Below are 15,521 nucleotides of genomic sequence, written 5' to 3'. Positions count from 1 at the left end.
ACACACATGGATACACATCTCTAAAAAATAATAATAATAATAAAAAAAAAACTCTTTGTTCTTTGGGAAATATGCTTAACATGTTGTCTGGCATTCTGTATATTCTGCTTCAGATGCCTGTTTTGCTCTTTGGAGGTTTAGCAGATGACTCAGTCTGCTGCTTATGTCTGGAAGATGGAGGCATTCCTTTGGCAACCCAGGGTCAGCCAGTCGATGACATCATCAGACTGCTGCTGACAGCGGCCTGTGCCTGATACCGTCGACACCGGACACTGCCACGGCGTCCACTCAGGCTACTGGCATTCACAGCCACACTGCAGAGGTCACATAGTCACCAGTATGACTCTTACTCTGTGTATTTTCACAAATGTAGCACAGTCAAAAGCTATCTATAGCACAGATTGTTTAAATTCTCGATTCTGATTGGTCAGAGGGCATCAAATAATTTTCTCTAACTGCAGATCTGGCAATAATTTTTACAGTAATGAACTGTATGGCAAAACCTCCCACTGTTGACTCCACTGTTGATATGGTGAAATGTTCTATGGGAACAATTATAAAAGGCTGATATGGTGGAATGTTCTATGGGGTTCTACAGGAAAAGCTTATTTAGCATAAGGAAGGAGTATCCAGTGTCAGTGTTACTATCAAGGATAAAGCTGGCAGTTTTCAGGATGAAGGGCTTTGTAATAATATTTGTATAAACGAACAAAAGATATTAGTAAATTTCTGTGATTTAAAAGGAATACAGCACAGAATCACTTGTTATTGGAAAAATTATCAAGCACGGGGCAGTAATGATCTTTTCACATGATATCATACCACAATTTGCAGTGTTATTTTTGATAATTGTTGTCATTTTTACATTTACATTTTTAGCATTTGGCAGATGCTTTTATCCACAGCGGCTTACATTTATTGCATTTATACAAATGAGCAGCTATGGGGTTGAGATCCTTGCTTAGGGGCCCAGGAGTTGCAGCTTGGTGAGGGATTGGCTTAAATGGGATTTAAACTCATGATCTTTAGCTGCAAAGTCCATTGTCTTAAGCACTAAGCTACCACCTCCCCTTCGTAGTTGATCATGCTTCAGAATGACGGAATTTAACCTTTATATTAAACAATCATTTTATAATGCTTTATGGAAAACACAACCGCTTGACTATAGCATTTCAGACTACAGCATTTCAGAAACTTTGCTACACACCAATTTCCCAATGGTATACTTATCATAACACAAAAAAATATATGCAGATATGTTTTGAGGATTGTCACAGAGGTTTATACTTATATAGTTATATAATACATTTGATATGCTATAATCCCATATAATATATACTTTATACTGCACTACATAATGCAGGAAAGTGGGAGGTGTGGTAGGTCAGTGGTTAAGGCTATGAGTTACTGATTAGAAAGTCAAGGGTTCAAGCCCCAGGATCACCAAACTGCCACCTTTAAGCTTCTGAGAAAGGCCCTTAACCCTCTGTGCTCTGGGGGCCCTATGTCATGGCCCACCCTCACCCTAGCAACCCAACATTGCTGAGATATGTAAAGAAAGAACTTCACTATGCTGTTATGTACATGTGACAAGTAAAAAGCATCTTTACCTTTATATAGTTCTATTGTCCACTCTACATGTGCTTGCCTCAGGTTCAGGCCTCTTTCAACTACACTGGCGCATAAAATGCTGGTTTCTCCGCTTTGTACTAAAAAACTCAGAGCATGGATAATTCAGAGTGGGCAGGCAGTCAGCTGGCATGTAAAACTCCAGAACTCAGGGCAAAAATCTAACTTTTGGAACAAAAAGAACAAAAGATTGAAGTAAACTTTGCTGACAGTTTAATCACACCAAAAACAAAGCAGTTTGATCATGTGAAGGAATTTCAAAAAGTGCCTGTGCATATACATCAGCTGTAATGTACACCGTGAAGTAACTAGGTTTTGTTTTACGACACAGTATCCGATCAACAAAGTAAATATTCAGTATAATAATTATGTAATATTCCAGTAGGCTGAACGCTAAGTACTTCACAGAGCAGAAAGCAAAACATGGAAACATGTAATCAGTATTTGTGAAGGAAAGACGGAAGGGAAGATTAGACAGCACTAGGACAATCAAACTGTGTGTGTGTGTGTGTGTGTGTGTGTGTGTGTGTGTGTGTGTGTGTGTGTGTGTGTGTGTGAGAGAGTTTTCATTCCACTCTAACATTCCATTGAACTGACTAGCTGACACATGGTAACAATTAGAGACACTATTTTATCTGAAGAGGAGAGTGAACATGCACACAGGGCGAGTGGGTGTATATTATATATAAATTGGGGGTTGGGGCTTAATGCTAATTACAGTATATCAGTCTAGATCAGTCTAGATGCTAAGCTATATTCTTAAACTGTCTCTGAGCTAGTCAGAGAAACTTCAAGAATCAAGCTTTGAAATGACGCACTGAACTCTAACTAAATTATAGTTTTAAGAATTCGTTTTTAGAGTCAGAGTCAGTTTTTGCCATCATCAGGATGCTTTTCAAATTAAATCTACTTGTAATTCATATTTCACCTAACTCGAAATGAAACAGGATTTATTTTACACATGTATTAGACTCCAAATCGTCAACACCTTAAGTTAAACAGGGTTATAGTTTTAGATTTAGCTAGCAAAGTCTCAGTAATAGCGTCACCAGACTAAGCAAAGTAGCCTATTGCCCTTTACTATAGCTTAAATTAGCTTCAAATAGTATAATGGCTTAAAAAAATGTGTTTACTTAGCTGTTTGCTGTAACCATTTCTACCTCACTTAACGCTTCTCCGTCACTGACGTGAAAATAATTCATTAACATGTTTATTTCTACACAGTTATCTGGCTGAAAAAGTTTGTCTCTGGGAGACCTCGGAAAACATAACCATCATACATAAGTTTATAAAAATCTGTTCATAAGAAAAATGTAGCTAACAAACTCGACAGTGTCTGTTTTATTAAGCATTGTGAAACTTTAGGAGCATCATAGAAGGTTAAAAAGCACAGATGGTTAAGATCTAATTGAACTATAAATGTTTAATTGAATTATAGAATTTGAGCTAAACTCTGCCTGCTGATAATATAATTCAAAGGTATTAGGGCTCTGCTATCATAACCTGCAATATAAAGATAAATCATTAACATAATATAGCAAGACAGAGGAAGTGAGAGAAAAAAATCAGTGCCTAAGTAATATACTGTCATTAATTCACTAATTGTCTTTCTCAACTAATAGTCTTAATGGCAGCTTTGAAAGAAATCCAAAGAGATCTGGAGCTGATACAGTTGAAGAAGAGTAAAGTAACGGTTTTCGACAATGTCATTCAATGGTCCTTACTGAACATCCTAAAATCCCTGAGCTCTGTGTCTGGATTTTGCTACTACAATAACAAGTATAACACCAATAATAATAATAATCATTATTATCATTGTAATTATTATTGTTGTTATTTCTTATTAGCAGTTCTCTAAGCAGCCATGCTCGTTTCAAGGTACAAAGAATTGACAAGTATTTTTACATGTCGTATTTACACTTTGGACTGTAAAAAAGTTAAATGATATCTAAAATTCGAAAGAGAAGGAAACCTCAGTAACAGATATTCCATTTCAAAGGTCCGCACTTGCGCAAATATTTTCACATTCCAAAATGAGAGCCCTGATGTCTGCTTATTGGTTCAACATTTCCTAGAAATCATGGCTGCTACTTAAGTAACCTTTTAGCCATGCAATCCATTTCTCCCCCTTTCTTAGTCTTGTCCCCCTCTCCACCAAACTCAGTTAAGCCTGGGCTCTATTTCCAGCACCTGTCAGAGGATAGAGCCTAGAGTTCAGCTGTCTCAGCATCAATCACCCATTTTAGAAAAGATCTAATGCAGGTCATTTAAACCAATACCATCAGTATATCATTTGGCTAATGACAAAATGCTTAAATTGTTTCTATTTCCACAGCTGCAGAAGTCACATCATCAAGACTCGATGTGACCTTTTCTGACCTGTTGAATGTGTCCAAATATTTTCATAGGCAGCTACAAGCTAGATACTATATAGCGGCATATCTAACCCTTCTAACCCTCAATCTCTAAACGTACGGCTGTTTGCAGCCATCCAAATACCCTTGGCAAATGTATGTTCCATAATCTATTTGAGGTACATAATGCTATTAGATCTGTGTACCTAATAATCTGGCAACGTGGTGTATGAGAGGGATAAGATCATAAAACTGCACTGAAGTAAAGAACGCTTTACAGTATTCTATGCTGTAATCAAGGCTTTCAACCCTGATAGTCAAAGATAGTCAAATTTGAAAGATGGTAAAACCAGCATGTTTACAGGAATTGGAAGAAAATAAAAAGAAAAAAGAAATTTCATACAGACGTGAGGAAAGCATATACATTTACAGTAACCATAAGACACAACCCTATTATGCAACATCTACAAATATACTTGCTTAATTGAGCACCAAAGCCATCTGTGTCTAAATACAACACGCCTTTTAATGCAAAACGGTAAGGAACTTATAAAAGTTAGCTCACTGTTCGATTCTCACTACAGAGGGCAAATATAATTCCTGTTCAGGTAGTAAGCCGACTCATATATGAACTAGCCACTGTGTGTGTGTGTGTGTGTGTGTGTGTGTGTGTGTGTGTGTGTGGGTGTGTGTGAGGGAGCTGGGCTGGTTATAGGATACTTTTATCAGACGAACCCACATTGAGGGGTAGACGCTGGCCGATGACAGGTGCCCTTCTGGAAATGTCCACGTTATCACCAGGGACAGCTGAGTTGAACTCACTGCTTGTGTGTGTGTGTGTGTGTGTGTGTGTGTGTGTGTGTGTGTGTGTGTGTGTGTCTGCTGATTTATTTTCTAAGCACTCTGTGGTCACTTTGAACACAATTCTGTTCCAATCATACTATGTCCCTATGTATACTCCTTGCTAACCCTCCATGTCCTTGATAATCAGTTTACTAGTATTACCATTCTTTCAATCACCATTTAGTATCATTTCATATTTATGCCATTAACTAAAGCAACTTACATTAATGTCGTTTTGTATTACTGAGCAATTGAGGATTAAGGCCCTTGCACTAGGCGACAGCTTGGCGGTACTGGGATTTAAACCTTCCAATCAGAAGTCAAATGTTTAACTAAAAACTAATTTGGTAGAAAGGAATCAGCCTTCACTTTGCGAATCTTGCTTCTATTTGTCTTGTTTGCAAAAAAAATTAATTAATCATTTTATGCTAACTCGATAATATGCTGCAAATGGCATTTAAATAAGCATTTAAATAGCTATGGCTAGCACATTCATGCTAGCTTTTCCTGATCATCACTGTAACCATAAACTCTGGAGCCCAATATTCTCTCGTTGAAGATCAGGAGAAGTATGCTAAGGTACTTACTCAAGCAATCTAACTACAATTGATTTATTCTCTTGGCTTTAATTCTTTCTAAAACGTCTGCCGAATGTAAGTCCCTTTACAAAAAGTCAATTGATAACCTATTGTGTTTCTATCAAATTTTATGGAAATATTCTGTAGATGCACCATTTGGAAATTTAAACGATTGCAGAGAGAGAAAATGCATAGGAAAGTAAAATCGGAGAATGTGGGAGTGAGTACAAGGGTCCTGATAAGACAAGGAGCCCAAAGGGAGCCTCCAGGAATGAAAACTGCCAATACATTAACTTGTCACATGGAGCAAAACTTTTACTGGCAACTTTTCAGGAGAATAAAAACCTAACTTCTCTCATCATTTTTCAGCTATCACCCCATGTTCCTGTCATCAGACTTCCATGCCTGCTAAAACCATTCACATCTTGACTAGCTGCTTCTTATCTTATCTACACCACTTCCTTAGAGGTGTGCGCACAGTTTTGTGGGAACGTGGGGAATAACTTGCCTCGTGTCTATTCTAACTCATGATACACCATATGGAAAAATGTTTTTGGACACCTGGCCATAAAATTCTTATGCGCTTTTGGACTATTCCACATTTACTCCTCATTTGTTGTTATAATAAACTCCACTCTTCTGGGTAGATATTCCACTACATTTTGGGGTTTGCTTGTAGAGATTTGGGCTCATTCAGATACAGGGGTTTTAGTAAAGTCAGGTACAAATTTAATGTGAGCAGCCTTGAGTGCAGATAGGATTCCAATTAATCCCAAAGGTATTTAATAGGGGTGAGATCAGCGCTCTGTAGCAGGCCAGTTAAGATCTTCCACTCCATCCCATGTAAAGCATATCTTCATGGAGATGGATTTGTTCACATGCGCATTGTCATGCTGGAACAGTTTGGGTCTCCTAGCTCAAATAAAGGGAAACTGTGTGAATCCAACTTTGTGGTAAAAGTTTGAAGAAGAACCACATATGGCTGGAGGGAGGTCCCAATACGTTTGTCCATATAGTGTATATTCCACAGCTAAAATGCAGCCTTTAAACTGCATTATTTGAAAGCATTGTTTAATATTCATATATCATAGAGAGAATATTTCAACAAACTTCTAAAGATTCGCTTAGACTTACTCTACACTTCTGGACCGCATTAGAAAAGAAAACACAATTGATTTTCCAGGATAACCCCCATGGTACCACTGTGCTGAAAATCTATTCTAGTGAAATGTCATTTCCAGGCCAACAGCAGATTTCCACATGAAGTATCGCAATGAAATCCTTTGAGCATGGATTCGTGAGCTGGATTTAAAGCACACACACCCTCCAGCACTGGACACGCTCACTTTTCTGAGCTATCTGACCGAGCACAGCTGTGATAAATCTGTAATGCTGTGTGTGTGTGTGTGTGTGTGTGTGTGTGTGTGTGTGTGTGTGTGTGTGTGTGTGTCATGTAAACGTGCATCTGCAAAACAATCCACTACATAGTGTCAGTCATGCACAAGAATAAACTGTTGCTTATGTTGCTTAGTGTTGTTTGTCTTATAAATCAGAACTAACACAACACGCAGAATTCGACATAATGATACCATCGAGATACAACTCTTGCACCGATGTTAATACGACGGATCTGTCTATGTCACTCCGCAAAATTACAAACATGCAAACTAAATGTGTCGGAAGCGATTCGTTATTGCATGATAAATTTGCTAACTATACTTTCTCGCAGATGTCTTGTTTAATAACTTGCACGATAAATAGGCAGCCGAGTGAAGATTCAACAAATCTGGCAACAATTAAATGCTTAAACAATTCGTATGCACTAAAATACTGTCGAATAAACTTTTTTTTTACATATCACAGTAATAAATTATATACACATATATATCAATTATTACTGTGATATGTTAAAAAAAATGCCCTTTAAAAAACTCTTGATGGGACAGTATTCCTCGATGTAAGACACTACAACTTTAATTCATTGAAACTCACAAAGTCACATCTGCCACATCTGGATACAGCCAAACCCCACGTTCAACACACGTGATTTGTTAAAAGCCTACTAGCATGCTGAATCCCATACTCCCTCAAAATCCCCTATTAATTTAAAAAACAATATAAAAGCACACTGTGGAGAGGACTGATCACCACAAACAGCTTTACACATGTGCTTTTAGACATGCATGGCTGTTACATGAATGGCTTTCTTCCTTCTAGTTCCAGCAGTGATGATTGTTATGAGTCATATTCAGGAGTCGACTCTTTTTAAATTATTTTAAATGAGTCAAACTGAATGAAGGCAGTGTTGTATTTGGTTGATTTTCTCCCTTAGAAATATTTTCGAGGTAAGAATTTGGAAAAAGTATTTTTTTAAATGAAACAAAATTACCAAATTGTATGTGATAATACCAGGAATAAATGTATAATTTTGTAGTATGAGTGGTGCAACTCAATGTAAACAAGATTATTCATACTTTAAATGTATGACATGCCAAAGTATTATCACAAAGGAAATGTAGAACTAATTTATTTTTGTGTACAAAAACTATTTTTATGGCTTATGGCTTGGGAATCAATTCGCGCTCGACTCACTCGAAAGAGTTGGCAGCACGAACCGATTCACACTCATACTCCATGTGCAGAAGTTCTACCCAGACCCAGTGAAGGAAAGTGGCTTTACCTATTGAAACCAGCTTGATGTGCTCCCTTTCCAGGAACTCCAGCGCTACGGACACGTTCTCCAGTTTCATTTGTCTGAAGTTGGGCCTGGCGTGGTACTTCCTGTACATCTTCTTCTGGCTGAGCACCTCGAGGAGACCGATAAGCTTGAGGCCATCGCTCAGGTCTTTCTGCAGGTCCACGATCTTCTTGTTCACGCATTTCAGGTGCTCGTTGCACCATCGGGTGAACGTGTTTTGCTGGATCTTCTTCCACGGCGCGTCCTCGGCCAGGTCCTTCTCGGTGGCGGGCATCTCCTCGTCTCCGCCTCCGTCCTCGCCGTCCTGGTAGTAGTACTGCGGCGGCGGCGGCTGAAACTGCTGCTGCTGCTGCTGATGGTGATCGTAGTACGCGTTGTTACTCATCATGATTTTTTCCTCCTTCTGGTTTTTATAGTTGCAGGCAGTCCGTGCGTCCGGGGCGCGCGCGGGTGTGTGTGTGTGTGTGTGTGTGTGTGAAACTTCACCGCAGGCGGAGAAACAGCAAGGCAGTGCCAGGCAGTGCCAAAAAGGAAAAGGAACAGAAACAAAATGATATAAGTCGGGAAAAAAGTTGCAAGCAATAAAAGGGAATCAGGAAGACGGCAATGTGCGGTAGCGCTCCCGACTTCTTGCTTCGTCCCTGCGCCGTAACTTGGTTCTCAATTATATATATTTTTTTTACCAACCTTAAACCTTTAAACTAAGAATCACGTCCCCAAATTTCCCAGCAAAAAATCTAATAAAAAAAGTGTTCAACAGAAAACGAGGAACGGGAGGAGAGCTGCGCGCGCGGCGACGTGGAGAGACGCACTAATGGCCCCCGGGATCCACTCGAGTGGTTAAATAAAGCTAGGGCCGAAAGAGGTGCTTGTTAAAAAAAACACACACTCACTCACACACACTCACACACGCGAGAGAGAGAGAGAGAGAGAGAGAGAGAGCGCTCGCGTCACTCGGCTGGACTTCTCGGCATGCCCCTGTCATCATGACCATATAGAAGCGGTGGGATGGAGAGAATCGGGGGGAGTGGGGGGGTTAAAGGAGATCTCTCCAAAGTGAGTACAGATACACACCCAGGGTTGGATTGGCCCACGCACACCCCGGCGGTGGTGATTGGACCCCCTGTGGACCCCCGCTGCAGTTGGGACGCTTCATATTTTTAGGCGGCCCTAAATTGGGCGCAGGGGAGGCTGGAGTTTCTCGTTGTTGTAAATTCCCCACCACTCCACCTCACTCATTCTTTAAACAATCGAGGCCAGAAAAAGCAAATGACCGCACAATCTTATAGCAAAGGTGGTCCAGTTTAATTACTGCATGCACTAGAGCATAATAAAAAAAGAAGAAAAATTCAATGGCAAATGACATAAACTGGGAAATTTAAGATCAAGTGAACAATGTGGAAACAATACCAATGTTATTGTCTTCAAGTTACAATGGTTCGACTTTTCGATCAAACGATGAAGATAATGCAAAAATTTTACAGATATTTAAAGTTTTGCACAGCAGGCAAATTGAGCAGTCACTGGTTTATAACTGTAAGTCTCATTATTTGAGATGATCCTGATACAATCTCCACACCAGATTGTGACATTAGACAATAAATGTCAGATTATACTGTTTGATGACGGTCCTCTAAGTATAGGCCTGCGTATGTAAATATTCTGCTTATGTCAGCAATTGGCGAGATGCAGGCTTGTACAGAAAATAAGCTCTCATTAAGAGAACACGCTTTAGTTGGATTTTTAGGTAATAAAGATCATTTTTCCTAGTGATTCGTTTTGTTTAGGTTTCGATGCAACCGGATTTGAAGCTGTTCCTTGAGTTTGGTCTAATCCTATTCCACCGTCTTATTTTCTAGATGATGGTTATAACATCACTCATCGCTCTGAGATTTGAATCAATATTTTTACGAAGCTGCCAGAATTTTGTTAATGGTCATCTTTAGTCACGTGTGTTTACATGCAAAAGAAATTTGGTAGAAAGTCCTGCAGAAGGGCAGCACGGCATAAAACAGAGGAAAATATTCAGAACACTGCTTGGCAGGTGCACAAGGTATCGGCAGACCAATCGAGGTATTTACATAAAGGTTTTTCAAATGATTTAAGCCACCAATCCAATTACTAATTGCTTAGAGATGGAACGCTACAAGTTGTTTACCTGTTACCTGTTTCTGTGCATCTAAGACCAACGATCTCTGCTCAAACAAAGAATTTGTTTAATCACATGAGTTTTATCTGCAACAGTGAAATCTGGCCTAAAATCATAGTGTTACATCCCTGGGCATAATATTTGTATATTAATAGTGGGAACCCATTTAACAATCCTATTCTGGACCATGAGATCTCATCTTTGCCACCTTATCCACTTTTGTATTAGTATGTCAGTCAGTTCCTTTATTTTAGCTTATGATCTATATATTCTATATATAATTCTGTATTTATGGCGATGTAGATCCGCTTTCCAAACAGCACTGTTGTATACTGTGTATTTTAGGCATACTGTGACTCTGGGAGTGAATTTGTATGACGTGGTTAAATGATAAGGATGTCTAAGAAAAGCTGCTGAGGTGCTCAGCTTTTCATAGAACTTATGTAGTTTATGGTATCAAATATAGCTTTATGGCCATAGGGGTAAAACATTAGGAGCTCTACTAGATGTAGCAGAAGGGTTTGTATTAAACAAATGAATCTTATACCACAGAATTCTGCATTCAGGTTGTTCAGATGTAATTATTATTGCAACAAAAAAGTCAAAAATGGAAGCAAGCAGATCCAGCACAGGCCTATTGGGGCAGGACTGACTCTGCCCCCTGTGCTCACTCTATGGAAGTTTTAATATAAATTTTTTTGTCTTACACATTATAACAGTGGTGACAGAAGATGTCTTTTTGTTCATTTTGTTCTCTCGTCGAAAACTGGCGTACATTTTCAAATAATAATCTCCGTATGAGGTTATTCTAAATATTCATTAAATAGTATGTATGTCAAATATGGTAGCCTTTTAACTACATTTTATTTAATTCTTTGTTATTAATGTTGTTTGCCCCCAGATTGTTACAAGACACTCCTGGCATTTTTTGAAAGAAGTTTCCGGTTTCATCATTTGGACTCCTCTCTGGAAAAAAAACAACATTTAATTAGGGTCTTTGTTAAACATTTAAAGATTTCTCTAGTGATGAAAAGCAAAGCCACTAAACATACTTAGATTTAGCCTGTTTTTCTAAGAATTAACATTTTGAAAGATAAAACCATTAACAATTATATATATTTATCAGGTTTTTAGCCCAAAATAAACCCATTTTTTGGGAAAAAATAGATAATTTTGATGTCTATTGATTCCAAAAATCTTACAGGGATCTTCATAGAACCTTAAAGGAGTCACCAAACCCAATAAAGATGCAAACCAAAGAACTGTTTTATGGCTTAGTCATGGAATATTTTGTTTTTGTTAGTAAAATAATTGCTTCAGATTGTTAGTAATGCAAAACACAGGCAAGATTAACTTCATTAATACCATCCCTTGGAAACCTGTTTTTAGTCATCCAGGTCACATAAACTCCTGTATAAAACATTGAATCCTACATTCCAGGTTCGCTGATGTTGTTTAAAGTCTGTAAAAGGGAAAATCAGACAGAATTGTAAATGTCCAATGACTTAACAATAAAAAGTTGAGATTCAGAGTTATGAAAAAAAGGAACCCCTGTAGTGTGTGTATACATATAGTGTTTGACCACATATACAAGCACACACATTCTTATATTTATAAGAGGTGAAGCACAAGCTAATTGTCTCCACTCCATGACACACAGTCTAAAAATAACCCTTAGGCACTCCCAAGTATTGTAGTATAAAGTCATCCTTCTGACTTATTATCTCGGCATGTTAATGGAGTCTCTAGCCGAGGTCTGGAAGTAAATCCTCAGCAGTGAGGAAAATTAAATGATATCACCAGATCAGGTCATTGAGAGTACAGAGCGATGGTGGCAATAAACATGGAGCTAAAATAAGGAGAGATGATTTAGCTAGAACATTCCCAAAAACGCTGTAATGAACGTATTCATTGAGATGTTCGATGTTCTCATCGCTTTTTTTATACAAGCCTTATCACTTAATTCGTTTGGCTCAGCTCCGTCTCAGTTTTTGGCCTTATGAGCCATTATTAGATGGGAGGGCTATCTTCAAATAGCTCCAGGATGACTATTAGTGTTGAGCAATGCATTACATATACACATACAAGTGCTCATTAATAGCATATTATAAGTGATCCGGTGCAGACTATTACAATTACTCACAAATACGCAGACAGGCAGCTGTATTCTTGAATTTAAACTGTTTTATAAAGTTTTTCAAGGCTGTAATGCTCTTCTGGCTTTATGTCGTGTTTCCTCCAAACACCATACATGGTAATCATAAACGTTTACCACTTTTACTTAAACCAATTACCAAACTTATTCTCATTTATTGTGATTTTATGCTATTTGTACTTTGATTGAACAATGTTTGTTTAGTCTGTAAGGATGCTATTTTCTTCTCGAAAGGCATTTTGAAGAAAAATGGAGCCACATCTACTTAATCATTGATAATAAGTTCTATTTAGTGGTGGGCAGTCAGGGCCAGCAAAGCCTTCTCTGCTGGCCTAAACACTATTAGATGCACTGACCTACATTTACAAACTAAATTTTGATATTTGTTCCAAGAAATTGTATTAATTTATTTCCAACAGTTTATTCTCTTCATTTCGTAGCGTTTCTCTTGGCTGCACTTTTGTCCAATCAGATTTCAGCCTCCATGTGCTGAAATGTCAATCTAATCTGCCCAGGGCCTTCAGAATCAGTAGTGCTGGCCAATGTACCTTAAACTATATTAGAAATGGTCAAGTCAAGTCAAGTTTATTTCTATAGTGCTTTTCACAACTAACATTGTCTCAAAGCAGCTTTACAGAATTAGCAATGGGTCTGTTTCTTTAACCAATCAGATTTTAAATTCGCCTCACAGAGCCAGCTCGCTGGCAGAGAATAGCGTCAGCATGTCACTTATCACGATCCTATAAGACTGTGATGATGATGGCCCACTTGTTTAGCGACAGTCCCTCACGGGAAGAAAACGCAAATGACGTTGTAAGGGGCGACCTGACTGATAAAGGTGGGGCATAGCCTAGTCACAAGTCGACATGTCTGTCACAAACATGGTGTCATAGGAGCTTCTGTAGTTGGTCACGCCCAGAGTGATTCCCATTGTGAAACACAGATTTAAGTTAGAAAAATAATCAGAATTAATAACATTTTAGGTTGCCCAAAACCAGTGTTGTGCTAGTTACTAAAAAATAGTAACTAGTTACAGTTACTCGTTACTTGATTCAAAAAGTAACTTAGTTACTTTGTTGATTATTTACACCAAAATGCGTTACTTTTAAAAGTAACTTTTTAGTTTCTTTTTTAAAGAACGTTCTTTAATGTTCCCATTAATGCCCTTTTATACGTTATGGTCTACAAACACAAAACTGACTTAAACACAAAGTAATTTATAAACACTATTTTATTTAAGTCAGACCAGCACAAACTGAATATATCACAAGGATTTCTGAAATAAATAACAAAACAAGCTAAATAATATATTCAGAAACAAAAACTAAAGTGGCTTCTGCTGTTGTGTTGAGCTCTTAAAAATGTTCCTTTCACAGCTGAAGTATGAAAACTATCAACAATGTAGAACAGAACACCAGGTTAGCTTCTAGCTTCTAGCTTCTAGCATGGAGTTCCTGGAGGAGCTTCAACAGATTGGAGTTGCTGTTTATTACAGTAGATACGAGCTTCGAACCAGAAAGACACGGCTTACATTTGACTTAAAAGTTTGTCTTCTTCCTGTTTACAGAGGGTAATCCGGTAATCCACCAATCCTACAATGCGTCGCTGCTGTAAACAGGTTAGACTGTAGTCTACACTTCAGCCGAAATTCATTCATTCAAAAAAGTAACGGGTAACACATCATATGGTAACGGTAACGAAGTTACTTTATTTTTAAAAGTAATGCGTTACAGTATTAGTTACTGTCAAAAGTAACGTGTTACCAGGTATTTTATATCTAAACCAAGTAGATTCGAGAGACACAATCTGGCAACTCTAGAAACCTTACCGCTGATACGGCAAAATCCAACCTTTAAAAGGCAAACAAACAAAAAACAAATAAATAAATTCAGCCTGTAACTGCTCAGTGTCCTCACATACGTGTAGTGTACATAATAATAATATAGGTCATTAGCATAGGAAAATAAGACTACATGGATAAACTACTTTATTTCTTTTAAATCATTTACAAAATGTACAGTTAGAATACCAAAATACATAATTTTTTAACATTTCTTACACAAATAGACACTGTACAGTACAGTTTAATGAAGCTGGGTGACACACAGACATTCAACAGCATCTCCACAGAGTCACATGTACACATTAAAAAACACCATAAACGTTCACATTTCAATCGATTACTGACTGAAATAATTGACAATTTTTTTGTCCTACTGAACCAAACCCATTTTAATACAACACTTTTATTTACGTTACAAGATGGAAGAAAGTATATTTCAATGTACTGGAAGAAATTGGTCCTAAAAGGTGAGAGAACAGACATTCATATAAATATCCAGGAACTTGTAAAAACCAATGATACGAAACTGGTTAAGAAGTTCTAAGGTGTGATTGGTAGTAATACGATTGTATTGCTGTAACTCAAATGAATTACTCGAGAGTCAAATTTTTCAGCAGATAATATTTCTCTTATATTTTAAACTCATCAGTAAAGTTGTCAAGTTGTAAAGAAATTTCAAAATAGAAAGCTTTTCTTTACAATGTCCCATGTTCTAGGTATTAACCAGGTATGTGTGGCGTACAAAATCGAAAGTACAGGGTAGTTATTTTGGCAAAATACTTTTGGAAAAATTTTAGATTTTATTGCAAAGATTTCACATGTGGTTTTCCAAACTGTTACCAGAAAGTTGGAGGCAGACAAATGTAGAGATGGGAAGTAACGATGTACAAATACTAGATTTTTAGTACTAGATAGTAGATTTTTCTCGTATCAGTACTTTACTTCAATATTTTTTTTTTTTTGACAACTTTTTACTTTCACTCATGACATTTTTTTTACACAAATATCAATCATTTCTACTTCTTACATTTTCAAACCAGCCTCATTATATTAGTTTACATCTATTTGGTGACATGATCAATATTTCTTTTTCTCGTTGTGCGCCGTTTTCAGCCCATATTTTCTTTGTCATTGTGCGGCTTTTTTTTAAACCTACCAATGGTGTATAATTGTCTGGCTATCATGCACCACAGACGTAGCCTAGTCTATGCAGCTAACTATGAACAAAGCAGAAGGCAACAAGAAGTATGTGTTTAACGTGCATGAGACACG

General features: G+C 37.7%; 1 protein-coding gene across 11 annotated transcripts in view; it reads right to left on the bottom strand.

Annotated features, from left to right (window-relative positions):
• flncb (filamin C, gamma b (actin binding protein 280)) overlaps positions 1-9,034 on the bottom strand; it is a 69,885-nt gene extending 60,851 nt beyond the window's left edge. For 3 of the 11 annotated variants that reach the window (XM_046872644.1, XM_046872646.1, XM_046872641.1), the window contains exon 1: positions 8,085-9,033. In XM_046872644.1, the coding sequence (XP_046728600.1) occupies positions 8,085-8,490 (406 nt within the window). In that variant the 5' untranslated portion in view covers positions 8,491-9,033. Of the gene's footprint in view, positions 1-8,084 lie in introns of all 11 variants that reach the window. The other 8 variants (XM_046872638.1, XM_046872639.1, XM_046872640.1 and 5 more) reach the window with 4 other exon arrangements.
• Positions 9,035-15,521: the final 6,487 nt, after the last annotated feature.

Source organism: Silurus meridionalis, chromosome 18 (genome assembly GCF_014805685.1).
Source record: "Silurus meridionalis isolate SWU-2019-XX chromosome 18, ASM1480568v1, whole genome shotgun sequence".
NCBI lineage: Eukaryota > Metazoa > Chordata > Actinopteri > Siluriformes > Siluridae > Silurus > Silurus meridionalis.
Note: the sequence above shows the minus strand (reverse complement) of the source record. Positions and strands in the feature narration are given on the sequence as shown.